This window comes from Hypanus sabinus, chromosome 12 (assembly GCF_030144855.1).
Source record: "Hypanus sabinus isolate sHypSab1 chromosome 12, sHypSab1.hap1, whole genome shotgun sequence".
Lineage (NCBI taxonomy): Eukaryota > Metazoa > Chordata > Chondrichthyes > Myliobatiformes > Dasyatidae > Hypanus > Hypanus sabinus.
This window is the reverse complement of record NC_082717.1, coordinates 29,290,430-29,312,153: the sequence shown is the minus strand read 5'-3', so window position 1 is coordinate 29,312,153 and position 21,724 is coordinate 29,290,430. Positions and strand designations below refer to the sequence as shown.

General features: G+C 38.9%; 1 protein-coding gene across 2 annotated transcripts in view; it reads right to left on the bottom strand.

The window, feature by feature from the left end:
* Nucleotides 1–21,724, bottom strand: part of fbxo11b (F-box protein 11b) — a 124,873-nt gene that overhangs the window by 52,529 nt on the left and 50,620 nt on the right. For both annotated transcript variants that reach the window (XM_059985704.1, XM_059985703.1), the window contains 3 exons: nucleotides 15,468–15,549; nucleotides 5,645–5,789; nucleotides 485–614 (listed from right to left, as the gene is read on the bottom strand). In XM_059985704.1, coding sequence (XP_059841687.1) covers nucleotides 485–614; nucleotides 5,645–5,789; nucleotides 15,468–15,549 — 357 coding nt within the window. The remainder of the gene's footprint in view (nucleotides 1–484; nucleotides 615–5,644; nucleotides 5,790–15,467; nucleotides 15,550–21,724) is intronic.

Genomic DNA, 21,724 nt, shown 5'->3' with positions numbered 1-21,724 from the left:
TCAGCCATGATGAAATGGTGGAGCAAACTCAATAAGCCAAATGGCCCAATTCTCCTCCTACATCTTATGGTCTGATGCCAAGCTATTTTAGTGAAGATTGAATAAAAACAGTAATTCTTGAACTACTCAGCTAGTCAAAGTATAGATAATATTTCAAGACATAGTCAACAGTTAAGAAAGTGAACTTATTTTCTTGTGTCCTTACTCTTTCACTTTACTGTAGTAGACTCACAATTATGTGGGAGATGGAAGTTGATCCCTATTTACCTAGTAAATATTTTTCATTAACTTAAGGAAAAATTAAGGCACGTCTCCCCTCGCAAAATCACTCCAGCATAAACTGAATAATTATAAATGCTGAGATGTCAACTTGGAGCCCACAAAGTCCAACTCTTTAGCCCGCAGAGAGTAAATTTCAACTATCAATTAAAAATAGCTCTCATTTCAAAATAAAGATTCAGAAAAGAATTAATAATTTTTTTACCAATTGCTGAAAGCTCTCCTTCCATGGATTTGGGTGTTCACATTCTTCAGGATTAATTTGATAAAATTTGCCTGGCTCTGGATGCATCATTGGTCGGCTGTATTCAAACACCTCCATATATAACCGTTTCCTGGAAACAGAATTATGCTATAATTTAAAGTTTATATATGACATCATTGAAAATGTGAAATATACCCCAAAACAAAGCCAAGGAATAAAAGAAACATCGAACTTCCTGCAAACTGGATGATTTTCCAATTACTTTCAGACCCAAAGTCAATAAAAAAGGATGTACAACATACACTGAAGTATTTCTGCAGTAATGCAAGATAAGCCTAGTTACATTTTCTTCTGATATGCACACTTTCTCCACTTTTTTTAAAATGCAGAATTATTCAACTTAAGATGGTACAATTACACTTCAGAGTAAAATGTAAGAGACCACAGATACTGGTCTCTTAAATGATACCCCAAGCAAAACAAAATGTGCCCAGATACTAAAACGTCATCACTGACCTAAGGTTTTGACCATAAGAGATTTTAAAAAGGAGACCAATTGGCAAAGAAAAGCTGACAGCATGGAAACCAAAACACTTGGCAGTCAAAAATTCTCCCACTAATTATAGAGATAAATGAAATGCCTTCGCCAAGAAGGGAGGAAGACAAAAGAGAGGAAATTACAGGCCAGTTAGTCCAACTCAGTGGTTGGAGAAGTGTTGTCCGAGTCCATTATTAAGGATACAATTTAGAGATACTTGAAGACTTAAAAGAAGTCACAGTCGGCACTGGAAAGGGAAATCTTGCCTGACAAATCTGTTAGAATTCTTCAAGGAAGCGACAAGCAGGGTGGACAAAGGAGAGGTAGTGAATGTCATTTACTTGGATTTTCAGAAGGCATTTAATCAGGTGCCTCACATGAGTCTGCTTAACAAGATAAAACCCTATGGTGTTACAGGAAATATAGAGAAATGGCAGGAGGCAGCAAGTGGGAATAAAGGAGGCCTTTTTCTGGTTGACTGCCTATGATTAGTGATGTTCCTCGGGGATCAGTATTGGGACCACTACTTTTCACATTGTTTGGCAATGATTTAGATAGTGGAATTGATGGCTTCGTGGCAAAGTTTGCCAATGATATGAAGTTAGGTGGAAGCATAGGGAATGCTGAGGAAGCAATGCAATTGCAGCAGGACTTTGACAAATTGGAAGAGTGGTGTTAAGTATACGCAACCCTGTAAAAGTATCAGCAGCAATAGAACACACCTGGAGTCTGGTTTTGATGTTAATAAAACACTATTTTATTAGTAACTACATCATATAGTAACTTAAACCAGGTAAATCAAGAGTTAACAGTGTTATGCATATATAGGTGTAAATATATATGAATCCCCAAACTTCTTCAAACTTAGGTGGTAAATGATAGAAAAGTTCAGTTAAAATGCACAGGTTAATTAATGAGAGGTAGTTGTAATCCAAAGGCGAATGTTGTGAGAAGGCAATTACATCGGCATTCCACAGATTCTACGACAGCAATACAAAATAACAATAGCAGAAGGCTTTATCTCTGAAGTTGTTCCACTCCACACACTAAGTATCACTGACAGTGATCTTCAATGAATATCTTTTCAACGCAAATGGTACCACACCCGAATTCAGTTACAGGACATCCCAAAGTGGTGGTCACAGGATACTCAAACAGAATCCACATATGGATAATCACCAACAGTACAAAGGGGACCCTCTTTCAGGGAAAACTATCACCCAGTCAAGGGTTGACACATCAGTACATTCCACAAGGTTACCCCAATCACACACAACGTGATAGCCATTTATCCAGTTCCATAACATACAAAATAACTCCAACAGTGATTTGCCACAGGGGTGCCTTTCTTCGGTGAACTACCACACCCAGACAAAAAGGGTAAACACACACGTGGTATTTACAAAGGTTTCCCCTCACCAGAGAACCCACTCCTGCAGATTAACTAAGTGACAATCACACTTTTGTAGCCGAATGGAACCAAACTCACCCCCACAGGCTACTCAGAGAGAGAGTCCAAACAGTGATCTCTTTGTCATTAGGTTTCTTCTGTTTTAAACTTTCCTCTCCTCTCTCTTCTCTGCAAACTTTTTCCAGCTGGCAGCACTTGTGAGAGTCATTTATCAATACTCTGGATTGATCTCAACTCACCCCTGTGGGCTACTGAAAGTTTAAACCAGAGACCGACTCACTGGTGTCTTCCATTGACTAAATCCATCTTGACTCTAACTGTGTGTGTCTGTGTGTCCTTGTATATTCAAAATAAGCCGTGAGAAACCATAAACATTCATTATCCGTCAAATAACTCCACCATAGGAACCAAGCAACTCTGTAGTCATCAGAAATCCAAGTGTCCAAAAGTCGGTCTCATTCTCGGCATTTTAAAGTGACAGTCCACAGAAAAAATGATCCCTGGGGTATATAACAATTGGCAAAAAAAATGACAAGATGGAATAGTGTGTTGGGAAATGCAGGTTAACCCATTTTGGTAAAAGGGACAATAGTGCAGGCTATTATCTAAATTAGGAGAAAATTCAAACATCAGAGGACTTGGGAGTCCTCATGCAAGATTCCCAGAAGGTTAATTCACAGATTGAGTCTGTGGTAAAGGAGGCAAATCCACTGTTGGCATTTGTTTCAAAGGCAATAGAGGAGATAATGCTGAAGTTTTACAAGTCAGGCTGCTCTTGGAGTATTGTCAGCAATTCTGGGCCCCTTAACTCAGAAAGGATGGCTAGTCATTGGTCAGAATCCAGAGGAGGTTCACAAGGATGATTCCAGGAATGAAGGGGTTAACATGTGAGAAGTGTCTGGCAGCTTTGGCCCTGTAGTCACTGGATATTAGAAGAATGTGTGGGGATCTAATTGAAACCTACCGAATGTTGAAAGGACTAGATAAGGTGGATGTGGAGAGGATATTTCCTCTGGTGAGGGTATGCAGAATTAGGGGGCACAGCCTCAAAATTGAGGGACAACCTTTTAGAACAGAAGCAAGGGGAATTTTTCTTTAAGCCAAAGAGTAGTGAATCTGCGGAATGCTCACCCAGAGACTGCGGTGGAGGCCAAGTCCGTGGGTATATTTAAAACGAAAGTTGATAAGATTCCTGATTGGTCAGGGCATCAAGGGCATGGTGAGAGAGCAGGTGTATGGGAATGAAAAGGGTCTGGGATCAACCATGATGAAATGGCAGAATGGACTCAGATGGGCTGAATGGCCTAATTATGATCCCATGTCTTGTGGCCAAAATCTACATCTTCAAAATTCAGCATTCCCTACTACATACGTATCCCCACTTCCCAGCTGTTGTTGTTAAGAGTAACCTAAACACCCATAGGCCATTCACAAGTAGAAATCTTCAATCCCCAAATATGCTGAAAACCCTTTGGATCATCCCCACCTTCCATTTGCAAGACAAAGATCTATCAGCATTAACCACTAAATGCTAAGTATTGGAGTTAGATTACTAAAAAAAACACCAAGGTTAGTGCGAGAAATGGCAGATGGGAGTTTAACCTGGACAGTGTGAAGTCAAATCAAATGTAAAAAGACAGTACACTGTTAATTACAGTGAGGAACTGAGTTCAAGAGTCAGTAAGTTCTGCTACATCTTTATAAAACTTGAGTTCAGCTGCATCTGGAGGACTGTATTCAATATGGGTTATCACATTATAGGAAGGAAGTTGAGCCTTTGAAAAGGGTGAAGAGGAGATTTATCATGATGCTGTGTCGATTAGAGGGCATCTGTTACAAGGACAGGTTGGACAAACTTGAGTTGCTTTCACTGGAGTAGTGGAGGCTGAGGAGAGATCTGATAACAGTTTAAAAGATTATGAGAGGCATAAATACAGTAGATAGCTGATACCTTTTTCCTTCTGGTTGAACTGTATACCACTAGAGGGCATACATTTAAGGTGAGAGGGCACAAATTCAAAGGAGCAGTGACGGTCAAGCTTTTTTTTCAATATGGTGAGCAGTGGGTGCCTGGAGTCCACTGCTGAGGTGGTGGTGCAGACAAACATGATAGCAGCATTCAAGAGACTCTGACAGGCACATGAATGTATAGGGAATGGAAGGATATGGACATTGTCTAAGCAGAATGGAATAGTTTAGTTGGGCATGTTGATTACTAACTTAATTACCTCAGTACAACATTGTGAGCAAAAAAGTCTGTTCCTGTGCAGTATGTTCGGAGTCCAAATCCTACCATTGCAACTAGGAAATTTAAATCTGTTATTTAAACAATCTAGTATCATAACTTATCAGTAACAATCTACAAATTTAAACCCACATTTTGGTTTACATAGTTCTTTTGTCCCCTTCTGTATAGAAAACAAACCAATTTCATAAAACTCTTATTTTGCACTAATGCTTCAAATCACCAAATCTTTAAAAAAAACTTGAGTTACTCTAACTTTGAAAAGAATCTAACAAAGTAAAAAATTTCAATAAACACTGACCAAATGATGCAAACATTAATAACATTATAATAATAAATTTAGCTTGTGAAGGTGACTTCTCCAAGTGATAAAGCTAGGACCCAAATCCAAATTAGTGAAATAGCAGAAATTGAAAGTGACCATTTATGTCGCAAATATATTTTACTGTGAATAAAATCAACACTGAAAATTTTTGCTCTGTCAACTGCAATGAATAGAAGTAGAGTTCAAAGGCAGTGGAGAATAAAATGGATTTTAAAAGGCTGAACCAAAACAAAATATTTGGACAATTTTCATTAAACAAAGTTCTGAATTCTATTGTTGCTAAAAACAAATGAAAATCTACTTTAACTTTGTAGATTAATACACAATTTTAGGTAAGCACTGTAAAACTTGCCTATAAGCAATTTAAAGTAAACTTTACAAAGATTGTAAAATCCACTCATTTCAAACTTCACTAGCTGTGGTCTACATACAACAGTTTTCCTGGAAACCATTAACAATAGATTTGCTGCTCACGTAACATGACATATTGTTGAAGAAAACTTACAACATTATCTACCAGATATGCAATAACAAAAATGTCTCTGTCAATAATTAAAACTTATTCTTTAAAATTTACAGAAAGAACTGAAAAATATTTTTCCCCCCAGAGTTTAGCAGATATATCATTAAGACCTACTCACCACAAAATTGGATCGTTAGCAAGTTCACTAAAGCGTTTACACACACAAGCTGCTCTACAAAGGTCCTGTTCAAGGAGGTATGAGAAGATCTTCATTACCACTTCATCTGGTAACTTTACTTGAAGGTATTGTTCTGCTGGCGATGCTATTAAAAGATGAAGTTTAGAACAGAAAACATAATTAGACACAATATTCACTTCAGAACTGGCTGACTTATACATTCAGATAAACCATATTTCTATTTTTAAACAACTTTTTAATCTTCATTTTCTATTTACCTTCAAGGATAAGCCCATAAGTTTTACTTACAAGATTTACTCAAGTTTATAGCATGTACATGAGACATTATCTTTAAAAAATCTGAGAAAAAACACAAAGCTTTGTATTAGAGATTACTGATTTCTGAGAAATATTTGATGAAAACACCAAAACTGGCTTAAACACATACACCATCCTATTTCTCTAACATTTTCTGAATACTTTTTAAAATCTATCGTGAGTTAGAGTGAGTGAATATATTTTTTTAAGTATATTTATAGCACTTTCCAACGACTGGTTGACAGTGGTGTTTCTACAGGGAAAATACTACTTTCTGTATGACTAAAGTACAATCTAATGAAAGGATAAATATCTCTCCAGCAGTTTCTTTCAAAGTTAGCCAGTAGTATAATGAACCGAAGGACAGAGAAAAATCAGCATCTCCATTGTCTACCCATAAGAACAAGTGTTTTTATTCAACTAATCCAAAATCAAAAATCCCAATTCATTTTTATTGATGTCAAGCCAGAGAATTAGAACTTGAATTTTCATATTTCCATCTGGGAGCACTTAGAGCCTTAATTTGACATTTCATAAAGAGTAAGGCAAAATAAGCTTTGGATTCATTTTTGACAGCTATTCTAGAGGTCTAGAACAGCATTTTTCAAAAATGCAAAAAAAACAGAACTGCCTAAAAATAATGGGAAAAATGAAATTCAGGTAACAGTAACATTTTCAAAATCAATTTTTGTAAAATTCTGTACTTTACAAATTGCTAAAACATTTACTCGCCCTCAACTCAAAAAGGGAATCTGACAGTGCGCGAGAGAAAATAAGTTGCAGGGAAGGGAAAATAAAAAGCAGGAGAATGCAGGATTGCACTCTTGGAAGACTGCATGAGCTGATAGGCTGAACGGTGAGCTCCCGTGTTATCAGAAGGACTCTTACAAATAGATCAATTGCTCTATCAAAAACAAGTGTAAACAAGCATAACCTTACAAGTCCAGAATAAAAGGCATGCTGTCAGGATGCTAGTTAAAGAAAAACCCAAAATTGACAAAAGTTAAAGAGGCATCATTCAGTCCCTTCACTCAGTAACAAGGTAAAGTACCATAAATTCCTGTGTATAAGCCAAGAATTTGGCCCTAAATTTTGGTCCTAAAATTAGGGGGTCAGCTTATACAGAGGGTGTTAACTTTGGAAAAACGAATACACAGAAGACAGGTTGTATATATTGGCTGTTTTTGAGTCAAATTCGTTCCACTCTTGACATATGAATTCTTTGAATGATTTGTTTAAACACACATCTAGTGGCAGGAGCACGGAGATCAAACCACCGGGGATGACTGCAATGTCCGTATTTTCAGCTTTCAACTCCGCTTTTGTCTCACCTGACAAGTGCGCTTTGAACACGTCCCAGACAAGTAGCAACTTTTCCTTCCCGAAATCTTCAGGACGTCGACACCACACCTCTTCAACCCACTTCAAGCAACCTGCTTTGTCCATCCAGCAGCGTTCTTGAACATAACCAACACTCTGCAGGAATTTTCTAAGCAATCTCTGTTTTTTGTCTCAACACAAGATCACGTCTATCCATAAATTGGGTGCACCAACTTCACGTAGCTTTGAAATTTTCGCTGACTTCATGGTGTTTTTCGGCCCATTTCAACGCTTGAACTCGAATCGTTTCACTGGTAACAATGTATCCGGATGATCACTGGTGATTCACCTAGTCCGGGGGTCGGCAACCCGCGGCTCCGGAGCCACATGTGGCTCTTTTACGTCTGTGCTGCGGCTCCCTGTTGCTTTGGGAAATAATTGATTGTGGCAACCCTTTTCCTGGCACATCCGAACCGACTCACAATTAGATAGCCTACGGGGGTTTGCGAGCACAGAGCTTTGGAGCCTCTGCGCCATGGGGGGCAGGTTGAGGGAGGCTTAAAAGTGAGGCTGAAGATTTCGAATAAAGTTTTTTCCTTCGACTGCAGTTACCGACTCCGTGTCGTAATTTTAGCGCTGCGAGTAGCACACCGCTACATGGTCAGTATTTAATTAAAAAGTATTTGTTAGTTTGTTAGTTTTTGAAATGTAAATCTAAATTTGAAGATTATGGTGATCTTGTACAATCTAAATAAGACGTTGTGGCGACCCATTTCCTGACACATCCGAACCGGCTCACAATTAGCCAGCGTTCAGGCTAAGGGAGATAGCCTACGGGGGTTTGTGAGTACGTGTCTTTTGCAGCATCCGCGCCCATGGGGGGGGCGGATTGAGGGAGGCTTAAAAGCAAGGCTGTTTAGTTCGAATAAAGATATCTTTGACTGCAGTTTACTGACTGCGTGTAGCACACCGCTACAACGTGTTTTTATCGCTGGCTGTCCAGAGGGGAGGTGCTGAAACACTTTGTCGCGTGTCTGGAAGAAGTGAAAACTTTCCTGGGCAGCAAAGGGCTCACCTTTCCTGAGCTGGAACAGCCAGAGTGGCTGGAAAAGCTACACTTCATGGTAGACATGACAGCGCACCTGAACACGCTGAACACAGCTCTTCAACGGGGTAAGGACGTACAGCCCTGCACATGTTGGAGGATGTTTTGGCATTCGAGCGCAAGTTGACGTTGCTTGCCAGAGATTTACAGAAAGGCACTTTGTCTCACTTCCCCAATTTGAGAGTTCAAACAAGGTCACGACATGATAAATTCGGAGTATTTACATTCTGCAATCATCGCAATGCAAACATCGTTTGGGAAACGCTTCTGTGAGTTCAGAGAGGAAAAAAACACATTATCCTTCCCGGTCACTCCCCTAAGCATCGATCCATCCCTACTGAATACGACTGCATTGTCAGGTGTGAGTCAACCTGAACAAGTATGATAAATATTTTAATTGCCTATTATTTTACGTATATTCATATGTTTTCATTGTTCAGTGAAATAGTCCTTTTATTTTTCAGGTTGACAGCTGGCTGACGTTATTTTTGGTTTGCTGCTGGCGGCAAATTTAAGTTTGGCGTTTTTCATAAATACAAGAAGGACTCAAATAGACGTTGAGTATTTTACTTAAAAGTAACCTTCAACCCAACGTCTTTTTTTCGGAGTTCAAAATGTTTTTGTTGCATGCAGAAATGTAATTTCGTTTTCTCTGCAGGAGTTCATCAATTTCATAAATGCAACACATTATAGTTTGTTTATACATAGCATAAAGGCAAAACAAAACGTTGTATGCAGTGTTATTTCATTTTAAATGTCAAACGGGTTTTGCGGCTCCCAGTGTTTTCTTTTCTGTGGGAAACGGGTCCAAGTGGCTCTTTCAGTGGTAAAGGTTGCTGACCCCTGACCTAGTCTATAACTTTTTCTTCCAGTTCTGGCCACTGGCATGTTTTCCCGCAGTTTGCGCATTTCCCTCAGCGTGTCCTCTGCCTTTCTCCACTCTCTCACTTGTTTCTCATTTACACTAAACTTCTTAGCAGCTGCAGAATTACTCGTTCCTTTAGCAAAAGCAACAACTTTCAGCTTGAAGCCAGCATCATATCACATTCATTTTAATCTTTTGTACATGGCGGTCGCAAACTCAATACTGAGTACACGTACTGATCTCGCCACCCCGTGTTATGTTTTAACGAGATTACGGTGGTTACATTTCAAAGGATTCTTTACTATTGGAGACCTAATCCAAAATTTCTCTCCCTGATTTATTTATTAAGAATTCGCCTATCAATGTGTAGGCCTGTTTTCTTAGCAGGTACTGGTTCACAAAATTTTCTGGTTCCGCATCTGGCAAAGCTGAGTACCGACGTGTGAGATCTTGTGATCTTTTCTGGTTAAATCAAAAACCTCTACAAAAGAGGTCGGCTTATACAAAGGTAACATGAAAAAGTCACTTTTTTAAGCTTGAAAATGGGGGTTTGTCTTATACTCCGGGTCGGCTTATACTCTGGAATATACGGCATGACATAGCAACGTCAAGGGGTGTGGCGGGAAATATTTTTCCGTGCCCACGGGTTTCATTTACGGTAAGTGTCACTTTAAGAGACGCCTGGATGAGGCGGGACTATGATATCAGCTGCGACGGACTGCTGGGATTTTCAGTAGTGTGTGGGGGGAGGGGGGGTGAAGAGAGGGAGAGGGGGAGGGGGAGAGGGGGGGGAGGGGGGGGGAGAGAGAGAGAGAAAAACCTGGATTCGGGTGTGTTATGTGCTAACCACTTGGAAGAAAGGATATTTCGTGACTGTCGGTCACCTGGCAGTATTTTGATGTGGATTTCAGAACAACGCGACGGATAACATCTTCGGCAACTGTTATTTTGTTTGCCCAGCGTGGAATCTGTGGAATTCTTCATAATTGCCTTCTCTCTACATTTTAACATGGATTTACAAATCTCTCCCATTATTTATTCTGTGTATTACTGCACCTTACTACTTTGCCACCTGAATCTTAAGGCTTAAACAATTGTTCCTAAGCTTGACTGTTTGGGAGCCACATACACATATATAAGCATAACACTGTTAACTTCCGCTTATTTCGTTTAATTCTCTATATTTTGAGTAGATACTAATAAATATAGTGGTTTTTAACATTGAAACCTGAGTCAATGTGTGATCTATTGCTGCTGGTATGTAACATTGTTTAATTTTAAAAAGCCTCCAAAGAACAAAAAAAATTCCAAGAAAAAAGTAAGCACCACAAGAAAAATATATGGATCAGTTACTTCTATTACTTTTCTGGAGAAACATGAATGGATTTAAAAGCTTAACCTCCGTGTCCTGTGGAAAAATTATCATTATGAAATAGGTTGCAAAAAAAGTTAATAACAATTGATATAAAAAAAAGTACAGTACAAACTTAAAAAGACATGAAGTAGCACCTGGGATTGAGAAACTTGAAATCAGATCATTCCAATTGAATAAGAAAAACAAAATCTGAGATGAAGAGGCGAATTTGCTCTGAGATGCTCAGAAACTAACATCAAGAGCCAACTAAAAGTGATGTGAAATTCAACCCACTAAATAAAAGATTTAATGAAATATTTGTAGTTTTAGAAACCAAGGTAGATATTATAAATGTTGTAGATTATCACTAGTTAAGATAAATATGGCCATGTAGCATCAGATGTCCAGGGTAAACAATGAACAGAAAGAAAGAAAGAAACCAGTGATAAATAGGACCAATGTCGCCATAATTGCCAGAAGAGCTTGTTTCAGACAGATTATGCTTAACAAAAGATAATTTAGCAAAATACTTGAGAATAATGTACAAATAAATAGATGACATCAGGCCAACAAATAATAGAGGCATTAAAATTGAGATGGGAGAATTGGCTTAGATACAAAGACAGAAGAGTGAAATAATTTAGTTTAACATTCATGTTAACCAAAGGGAAAAGGGAAGTGGTAGATGCAGGCTCAGTTTGATAGTTAAGAGATGTTTCAATAGGTACATGGATGGCTATGGTCCGGGTGCAAGTAGACAGGACTAGGCAGAAGACCAGGTCAGCATAGACTAATTGGGTCAAAGGGTTTGCTCCTGTGCTGTAGTACTTGACAACTGCTAAAACATAGTTCTTATTCCTTGGAAGATATGAAATGAAGCAATATAGAAGAGCCAAGGTTAGAGATAAAACTAGAGAAATAACTAGACAAGTTCATATGGACATAAAAAGGCCTTCATCAATCGTGGAATTGAATTTAGGAGCAGCTATGTAGTAATGTTACAATATAGTAATGTTGCAGCTATATAGGACCCTGGTCAGACCCCACTTGAAGTACTGTGCTTAGTTCTGATCACCTCACTACAGGAAGGATGTGGAGCCATAGAAAGGGTGCAGAGGAGATTTACAAGGATGTTGCCTGGATTGGGGAGCATGACTTATGAGAATAGATTGAGTGAACTTGGCCTTTTATCCTTGGAGTGAAGGAGGATGAGAGGTGACCTGATAGAGGTGTACAAGAAGATAAGAGGCATTGATCGTGTGGATACTCAGAGGCTTCTTCCCAGGGCTGAAATGGTTGCCACAAGAGGACGAAGGTTTAAAGTGCTGGGGAGTACGTGGAATGGGCTGCCGGCAATGGTGGTGGAGGCGGATATGACAGGGTCTTTTAAGAAGCTTTTAGTTAAGTATATGGAGCTTAGAAAAATAGAGGGCTATAGGTAAGCCTAGTAATTTCTATGGTGGGGACATGTTCGGCATAACTTTGTGAGCCGAAGGGCCTGTATTGCGCTGTAGGTTTTCTATCTTTCTAAATACTGCAAACATGATAATGTGATGCATTTCCAAAGCAAATAAATGGAAAATTTGTAAGGCTGAGTTAATACATAGAACCTTGGTTAAACCGAGACAACTGTATAATTCTAGCAGCCAAAAGATATTGAAGAAACATAGGGAATGAACATTTACAAGGACATAAGTGTATTCAAACACAAATATCAATATTTATCTACCATCAATGGGGGGAGGGTCAGAAACCTGAAGAAACACACTCAGCATTTTAGGAGCAGCTTCTTCCCCTCTGCCATCAGATTTCTGAACAGTCCATTAATCCATGAACACTACCTTGCTAATCCTCTTGTGCACTTTTTATTTATATTTTAAGTGTCTTTTTTTAAAAAACAGTTTTACACTGTGCTATTGCACAAAACAGCAAATTTATCAATAAATGTCAAAACCAGATAAAGACTAAAGTTATGGAGTAATGATACTTTCATTGTTAATGGATCCAGACAGCATGGATATACTGTACATTAAACACCCTATCGGTGTGTTGGTAGAGGCAGATACATTAGGAGGATTTAAGAAACTTTTAAGAAGTGGATGATAGAAAAATGGAAGGCTATGTCGGACAAAAGCATTAGATTGATCTTAGAGTAGGTAACACACAGTTGAAAGAAAATGTCTGTGTACCCTTTGCAATTACCTAACTTTCTGCATTAATTACTCATAAAATGTGTTCTGATCTTCATCTAAGTCACAATAATAGACAAGCATAATGTGCCTAAACTAGTAACACACAATTGTACTTTACATGTCTTTATTGAACACATTGTTTAATCATTCACAGACCAAGCTGGAAAAAGTATGTGAACCCTTGTATTTAATAACTGGTAGAACTTCCTTTAGCAGCAATAACCTCCACCAAACATTTCCTGCAGCTGCTGATCAGACTTGCACAACGGGGAGAAGGAATTTTAGACTATTCCTCCAACAGAACTGTCCCAGTTCAACAGTATTTCTGGGATACCTTGCATGAACATGGCAACCTGTCTTGGCCCTAAGCACCAAAGCAGCCCCAACCATGATGCCTCTTCCACCAGGCTTCACAGTTGTGATGAAGTTTTGGTGCTGGTGTGCAATGCCCTTTTTCCTTCAAACATAGTGGTGTGCATTTCTGCCAAAAAGTTCAACATTTGCCTCATCTGTCCACAGACCATTGCCCCAGAAGTGTTGCGGAACATCCAGGTGGTCTTTTGCAAACTTCATTATGTGCAGCATGGTTTTTTTTCAGAGCAGTGGAGTTCTCGGTGATGACCTTCCATGAACACTATTCTTGTTTTATAATGGACACAAACAGATGTTAGTAAGTTCCAGAGAATTCTACACGTCTTTTTCAGCTCCTTAAGCATAGCAAGTTGTGCTCTTGATGTGATCTTTGCAGAATGCCCACTCCTAGGGAAAGTAGTAACAGTACTGAATTTCCTCCATTTGTAGACAATTTATCTTACTGTGGACTGATGAACATTCAGGTCTTTAGAAATGCTTTGTAGCCTTTTCTAGCTTCATGCATCTCTACAATTCTCTTCTAAGGTCCTCTAAAAGTTGTTTTGATCAAGGCATGGTGCACATAAACAGATCTTTCTTGAGAAGAGCAGGCTCTGTCGTAGTTTGATTCTGTGTCTTTTTTTTGGGGGGGGGGCACCTCTAATCTCATCTCATTGATTGGAACACCTGACTCCAAATAGCTTTTGTAGAAGGCATTACCCCAGAGGTTCATATACTTTTTTGAACCTAGATTGTGATTGTTTAAATAGTGTACTGAATATTGAGGAGAATACTTACAATTGTTTGTGTTATTAGTTTATGCAGATTGTATTTGTACTGTGTATGTTAATCAAAATGGCTTCTTTGTTAAAAGTAAAACTGCTTCTTTGTTATGCTAAATGGTGAGAGAATGCTGTCTTGCAGAGCATTCTCCAAGCTTCTCGCAGCCTGTTTGGGTTCAGAGTTGCCGATAACGGGAATTGTATCCATTTGTTAAACAATGGGGTTGGATGTTATTTTTTTGTTGTGGGTCTGGGAGCTGGAATTTCGCAGTCTTTTCGAGAGTCAGGAAGAAGACGCCTAAAGAAGGTGGACGTGTGCCACACTGCTCGGTTGACCACTTCGGGTGGTCCCAGGTGCGAGGTTGTGGAGGTCGGAGGAGAGTGACTTGCGGTCAAATGGTTCGATGGTTGAGCTCCAACGATGTGCACTAAATTGACTGAACTCTGATAAGTTTTGGCACCTTTTTCTTTATTTTCTTTTCCTTCATATATACTGTATCTGGTGTGAGCTTGATATCGTGTGTGCGACGCTGCGTTAACTTGTTTTCCATAGCATCTGCATATACGGGAGGCAGGGTTGGTGACTGGCTAGAATTTTCCCCCTTTGACATATACTAGCCTGTCGTGTAAGCGTTACATATTAGTCTATTGTGACTTAGATGAAGATCAGACCACATCTTGAGTAATTAATGTAGAGAACTAGGTAATTGAAAAGGGCTCACAAACCTTTTCTTGCAACTGTGTATATATAAATAAATCACCACAGAAATGGTACAGTTTATTTAAAATCTGCTTTTAAAATTCAACCTAAAGATAAAAATAATGAGGTCTGAAATAACTTGGCTACTAAGAAATGTAACTTAAAATTAGAAAATTGTAGAGGCCAGTCCATTTACTCTTCCTCCATGCAGTATTTGGAAATTGTAAAAGAACTGTTGGATACCAAACATAAGCTTACTTTTAAGCCATGTTTTATATGTGCAACATAAAATACATGAGCATTTTACAGCGTTGACTGATGCAAATTAAATATCCATTATTCTAATAGTCTTTAGTCATGGACTACAAGATGCTAATCTGACCTGCCGAGTTTCTCCATACCTTTTTATCCTCCAGATTACTGCATCTGCAGTCTCTAGTGTCTCCAAGAATCAATGGCACTGAGCTGATTAATTAACTTTCAGAAAGCTTGATAACTGCAGCTGTTTTTGAAAAATTCACCATTAATCCCTCCTTATTCAGCCAGCTTCAGAAGACCAATTCGCCAAGGGGCACTTCAAAATTTATGCTCCAAATTCTGGATTTCACGACACATGTTAGCGATAATAAACCCTATTCTGATGATGCATCAAATGATGATTCTTCAGTATTTTCCCCACCAATTAGGTTCAATATCAATCAAATCATTCAACAGGATTGAGTTCAGAATTCATACAACTTGACACTATACATGTCTACCTTCTGATGCTTAGAAGACAAAATAGCTATATCAAAATGTAGACACTTACGCTATTTTCAGATTTTGCATTTAGTTACCTGGAAGATCCTGCAACTTTCCCGAGACTCTTGCACGTTTTGCTCTATGACCAAAATTGTCTGAGGTTGATGTGGAAGCACCCTACAAGACAAAAAATACACACAAAATAATTTTCCTAATTCAAAAGAAATTGCCACTGCAATCATACAAGGAAATTATTTTTAAGATACAGTAGATTCAAGAAATTGGGACACATTGGGACCAGTACATTTTGGCCCAATTAAGCAGTTGCCCCAATTAGCTGAGGTTTCATGGAAATAGCTATAAAAAAGACAAATTACCATTTAACTGAATAATAAATTTTGTATTTAAGTGCAATACAAAACAAATTAGAACACTACCAAAATTATTACAGTATTACAAAACTGGATTAGTTCCTAATCCAGTGTATACTGCTGTTTTGATTGACTGTAAATGAACAAAATTAGAGCAGAAATCTAGTGCACATGATGGACTGCCTTTAAACAATGCTCTCAACGACTGCATCCTCCAAATCTTCATTTTCATTGTAACATTCAAGATAATTGTCAATACCTTACTCTAAAATTCTTCACAGTTCTTAATTTGTTGAGTAGTGAAATCATTTCATTTTCACTCCCAGCCATTACTGGGATCTCCAATCCTGAATGCTTAAAACTACACTGAGCAGAACAGTTCTGAAATGTCTTACTATTTATTACTCGCCAACTATCAGTGAAAAAAAATCACAGTTTTTTTTTTGGAACACTCACACCTGAGTTTAAAACAAAGCCATTTGCAGATGAAAATGAAGTAGTGTATATAGTACAATCAAACCTGATTTTTAAAAATTCTTTAACTGAACAAAGAGAAGGCAAAACAATTTCAATGTGCGACAGCTGTATTCTTAATTACATTTCTTACCTGTTAATTTTTTTAGAAAATATATTTTAAGTAAAATGTTTTGATTTTATTTCCACCTTACAACACCAACAGCATCCTACTGCAGCCTTACAAGTCTTGTCTCAGGCTTCCCCTGGGGGATGCACATTGATTACTTCTATATTGAATTTTCTTTTCCATAAAAATTCCATAAATGTATTTTAGCTACATTTGTAAATAAATAACAGTGCATTTAAAGTCAAGGTTATAACTCTTCATAACCATAGATTATCTTCTGGCTTCTGTTAGGAACAATGGTCCCTCGGGGATGTGCAAATAGAGACAGGGAGAAGGCACCACTAGAAGGAAAGAAGAACAACGACGGGGAATTCAATTATCATTGAGACATGGAGGATTGTCTTTTGCCATAGATGCAATTACAGGGTAACAATAGTTTCTCCCTGGAATCAAAGTCAAACATGTCACCAAACGACTGAAAACCAATCTAACAGAGCAGGATAAAGTTGTGTGCAATATCAATACTAATAATGTTGGTACAAAAAGGGATAGAATATTGTTCACATTTTAGGGAGCTATGAACAAGATTAAAAAGCAGGAATTTAAATCTGGCTATGAGATAAAAAGGGCAAAGGAGCAAATGAACAGGGAAGATGCTACACAGTGAAGGACTTCAGATTTTTCTGAAGCGTGTGGGAGCTGTACCAATCTGTCAGGTTCCTTCTCAGCTAGATAGGGACTAATATCCTCACAAGAGATGACACAGGTATAGAGGATGAAGAGTGACATGAAGAAAAAGCATTAATTTTCACATAGCTTCTAGTAGGAATCTGAAATGCACTCCTGCAGATATGGTGAAGGCAGGGCCCATTTTGGCCTCTAAGAACGAACTGTATAGACAGATGGTAAAGAAATTATTTGCAAGATCACAGAACGGGTAGAGGTATGCAGCTTGGGTGATTCACTCTGGCCTTCTACTGAACTGAAAAGCTCAAAGATATTTCAAGTTTAGCAAGGACAGAAAAAGGGAAAAGGAGGCAGTTAAGGCTATAAATAAAGGACGAGGTCAGTAGTCAGAAACAAACTTGATGAGCAGATGACATGTATATTTGGAAACCATAAAAGGGCAGAAAATGTTTGTGATAATTACAGACGACCAATTATAACAGAGCATAAAAAAACTAGAGCAGCACATAATGGAAAATTTGGCAATTATGAGAGGCTTTAATTCACATCCCCTTCAACAACGGGTATACCACTTTTCTCTCTTCTCTGAACTCTCTCCAACATCAGCACACTCTTTCTAAGATATGAGGCCCAAAACTGCATACAGTATTCCAAATGGGGTCTCACCAGTGCCCCATAGAGCCTCATCAACACCTCCTTACTCTTATACACAATTCCTCTTGAAATGAGTGCTAACATAGCATTCGCTTTCCTTACTGCCGATCCAACCTGGTGGTTGACCTTTAGGGTATCCTGCACTAGGACCCCCAAGTCCCTTTGCACTTCCGATTTTTGAATTTTCTCCCCATCTAAATAATAATCTGTCCAATTGGTTCTTCTTCCAAAATGTACAGCCGTACATTTCTTAACATTGTATCTCATCTGCCATTTCTGTGCCCACTCTCCTAAACTGACCAAGTCTCTCAGCACCCTTTCTGTTTCTTCAACACTTCCTGCTCCTCCACCTACCTTGGTGTCATCCGCAAACTTAGCCACAAAACCATTTAATTGATAATCTAAATTATCGATATACAGTATAAAAAAAAGAGGCCCCAACACTGACCCCTGCAGAACAGCACTAGTAACCAGCAACCAACCAGAATAGGATCCCTGTATTCCCACTCTTTGCTTTCTGTCTATCAGCCAATGCTCCACCCATTCCAACATCCTTTCTGTAATTCCATGGGCCCTCATCTTATTAAGCAGGCTTTTATGTGGCATCTTATCAAAGGCCTTTTGAAAATCCAAATACACAGCCTCTCCCTTGTCAATCTTATTTGCGATTACCTCAAAAAATTCCAATAGGTTAGTGAGGCAGGATCTTCCCTTCATGAAACCATGCTGGCTTGGGCCTATTTTGTCATGCACCTCAAGGTAATTCATAACCTAATTCGTAACTGTCTGCTTTAACTCTACAAATTGTCAGGGAAGGGAAGGGAACAGCTCATATAGTGGAGAGCACCCCTATGGCCAACCCCCTCAGTAACCATTATCTCACTATTATTGGGTTTTGAGTTTTTGATCCTCCACGTCAACCCAGCACAAATGGAGAGTGCACTCGATATCAGTCTGTCGCTGGATCGAACTTGCGCTGAAACATACGTTCTTAAGTGTTTTATATGCATAGAAAGGTAAAATATAATCTATATACTAACACAAATGCTTGACTAACTGATGCTAAATAATACCGGATGTATCTGGTCCGACTTAGTAAGAGAACTTCAGATTTTTTTCAATCCCGGTCCACGATAATCCATGCACATTCTCCCGTATACTTTAAATCATCTCTAGATTACTTATAATACCTAATACAATGTAAATGCTATGTAAAATAGTTGTTATACTGCATTGTTCAGAAAGAATCTGGCAAGTATGAATTAAGACAGGCTTTGTGAAGGGAAGATCGTGCCTCATGAGCCTGATTGAGTTTTTTCAAGAGGTAACAAAAGAAATTGATGAGGGTAGGGCAGTGGATGTGGTCTACATGGACTTTAGCAAAGCATTTGACAAGGTCCCTCATGAGAGACTCATCCAGAAAGTCATGAGGCATGAGATCAGTGGAACCTTGGCTGTTTGGAAAAAAAATTGGCTTAAAGGAAGAAAGCAGAGGGTAGTTGTGGAAGGAAAGTATTCTGCCTGGAGGTTGGTGACTAGTAGAGTGCCGCAGGGATCTGTCCTGGGACCCCTGCTATTTGTGATTTTTATAAATGGCCTGGATGTAGAGGCAGAAGGATGGGTAAGTTTGCGGATGGCACGAAGATTGGAGGAGTTGTGGATGGAGCTGCAGGTTGTCGAAGGTTACAAGAGGACATAGACAGGCTGCAGAGTTGGGCAGAAAAATGGCAGATGACGTTCAATCCAGGTAAGTGTGAGGTGATGCATTTTGGAAGGACAAACCAGAAGACTGAGTAAGGATTAATTGTCAGTTACTTAAGAGTGTGGATGAACAAAGGGACCTTGGGGTTCAAATCCATTCATCCCTCAAGGTCACTGTGCAGGTTGATAGGATAGTTAAAAAGGCCTTTGGGATGCAAGGCTTCATTAACAGGGGGTTGAGTTCAAGAGTAGAGAGGTCATGTTGCAACTTTACAAATCTCTGGTGAGACTGCACTTAGAGTATTATGTTCAATTCTGGTCACCTCATTATAGGAAGGATGTGGAAACTATGGAGAGGCTGCAGAGGAGATATACCAGGATGTTGCCTGGTTTGGAGAACAAGTCATATGAAGCAAAGTTAGCAAAGCTGGGACTTCTCTTTGGGGTGTAGAAGAATGAAAGGGGACTTGATAGAGGTCTACAAGATTATGAGAGGCATAGATAGGGTGGATAGTCAGTATCTGTTTCCCAGGGCACCAATAGCAAACACCAGAGGGCATATGTACAAAATAAGTTTAGGGGAGACATCAGGGGTAAGTGTTGTTGTTGTTGTTGTTTTTTTTTTTACAGAGGGTTGTGAGTGCCTGGAATGACTTGCCAGTGATGGTGGTTGAGGCTAAAACATTAGGGGTATTTAACAGCCTCTTGGACAGGCACCTGGATGAAAGAAAAATGGAGGGTTATGGGGTAGTGTGGATTTAGTACTTTTTTTTTAAGGATTATATGGGTCGGCACAACATAGAGGGCTGAAGGGCCTGTACTGTGCTGTAGTGTTCTATGGTTTTCTGTACTTAGAAAGTGGAAGGACTTCAAAAGGGAAATTTTGAAACAGAAAGCTTGTACGTGCCTGTCAGAATAAAAGGTAAAGCTAACAGGCTTAGGGAACTTTGGTTTTCAAGAGATATTCAGACCTTGGTTAAGAAAAAAAAAAGGGAGTTTCCTAGCAGGTATATACAGGTAGGAACAAATGAGGTACTTAATCAAGTATATGAAATGCAAGAGAACACAAAGAAATCAGGTAAGTGTTCCCCATACACATACTCACCCTGTGTCATTTTTCAGTAGCAGATCAAGCATCACATACTCTCATTGGGAATTCTACATACTGATTAAGGAAATTTTCCTGAACATAAGACCATAGGATATGTGTCAATAAACTTGCCACAGTTCTTCTGCAGACTAACTGTCTTGCTTGCTTGTCTTTCCCAGACAGCCTCAGTGAAGTTGAGATCAGGGCTCCGTGAAGGCCATACCATTTGTTCCAGAACTCCTTGTTCTTCTTTTTTGCTGAAGATAGTTCTTAATGTTTGGGGTCATTGTCCTGAATGAAGTTGGGACTGAGCAGATGCCTCCCTGATGGATGAGAATCTGCTTCTACTTCTCAGCATTGATGATTTCATTAATTCTGATCAGATCACCAAATCTATTTGCAGAAATGCAGACCCAAATCTGCACATCCATTGTGGTTCACTATTGGCTGCAGACACAGATCCATGGAGCATTCTCCAGTTCTTCTAAAGACAAATTGCCTCCTATTTGAGGCAAAAATTTCACATTTTGACTCGTCAGCCCAGAGCATTTGCCACCATTGTGTAGCACCCTAATCCTTGTGTTTTTGTGTGTAGTTGAGCCTCTTGGTCTTGTTTCCACTTCAAAGGAATAGCTTTTTGGCAGCAACTCTTCCACAAGGACCACTTCTGACAAGAATTCTCTGGACTGTAGAGGGGTGTATTTGGGTTCCAGTGGTTTTTGAGTGTTCAGAGCTGATAGCAGTGGTAGACTTTTTAAAATTTAGAAGGGACGTCAATCTGATGTATCTCTCCTCTGCTGTACTCAGTTTCACTGTAATCACTGCTCCATTATTACACCCAGCATTCCTGTACATTCTTTGCTACCCAAATTTAGTTTTATTTCTATTCTCAGTTCGGTGAAGGGGTAGGGTATAATCTGCTGTGTAGATCATGTAGACATTCTATTTTATTATAAATCTTTATAGAGTTTTTGTATATAATTAGAAAAGCCTATGATATTTTTCAATTAAATATTTAGCATAGCCAAGTCACTACCACTTATATTATCAATCCTAACAAAGATATCTTTGACCAACATTTTACTGTTAAAATTTTTATCCTTCTGTTTCATTCTCTCAGTACCATTCCCATTTTTCATCTTTGTAACTACCTCAAGTCTTGCATAGATTAAAAAAAATACAAATTTTGGATACAAAATGATTTGTGGAAAAGGCACCATGAAGCCAAAGTTGGCATTAATACAACTTAATTAACTTTTAAAATCC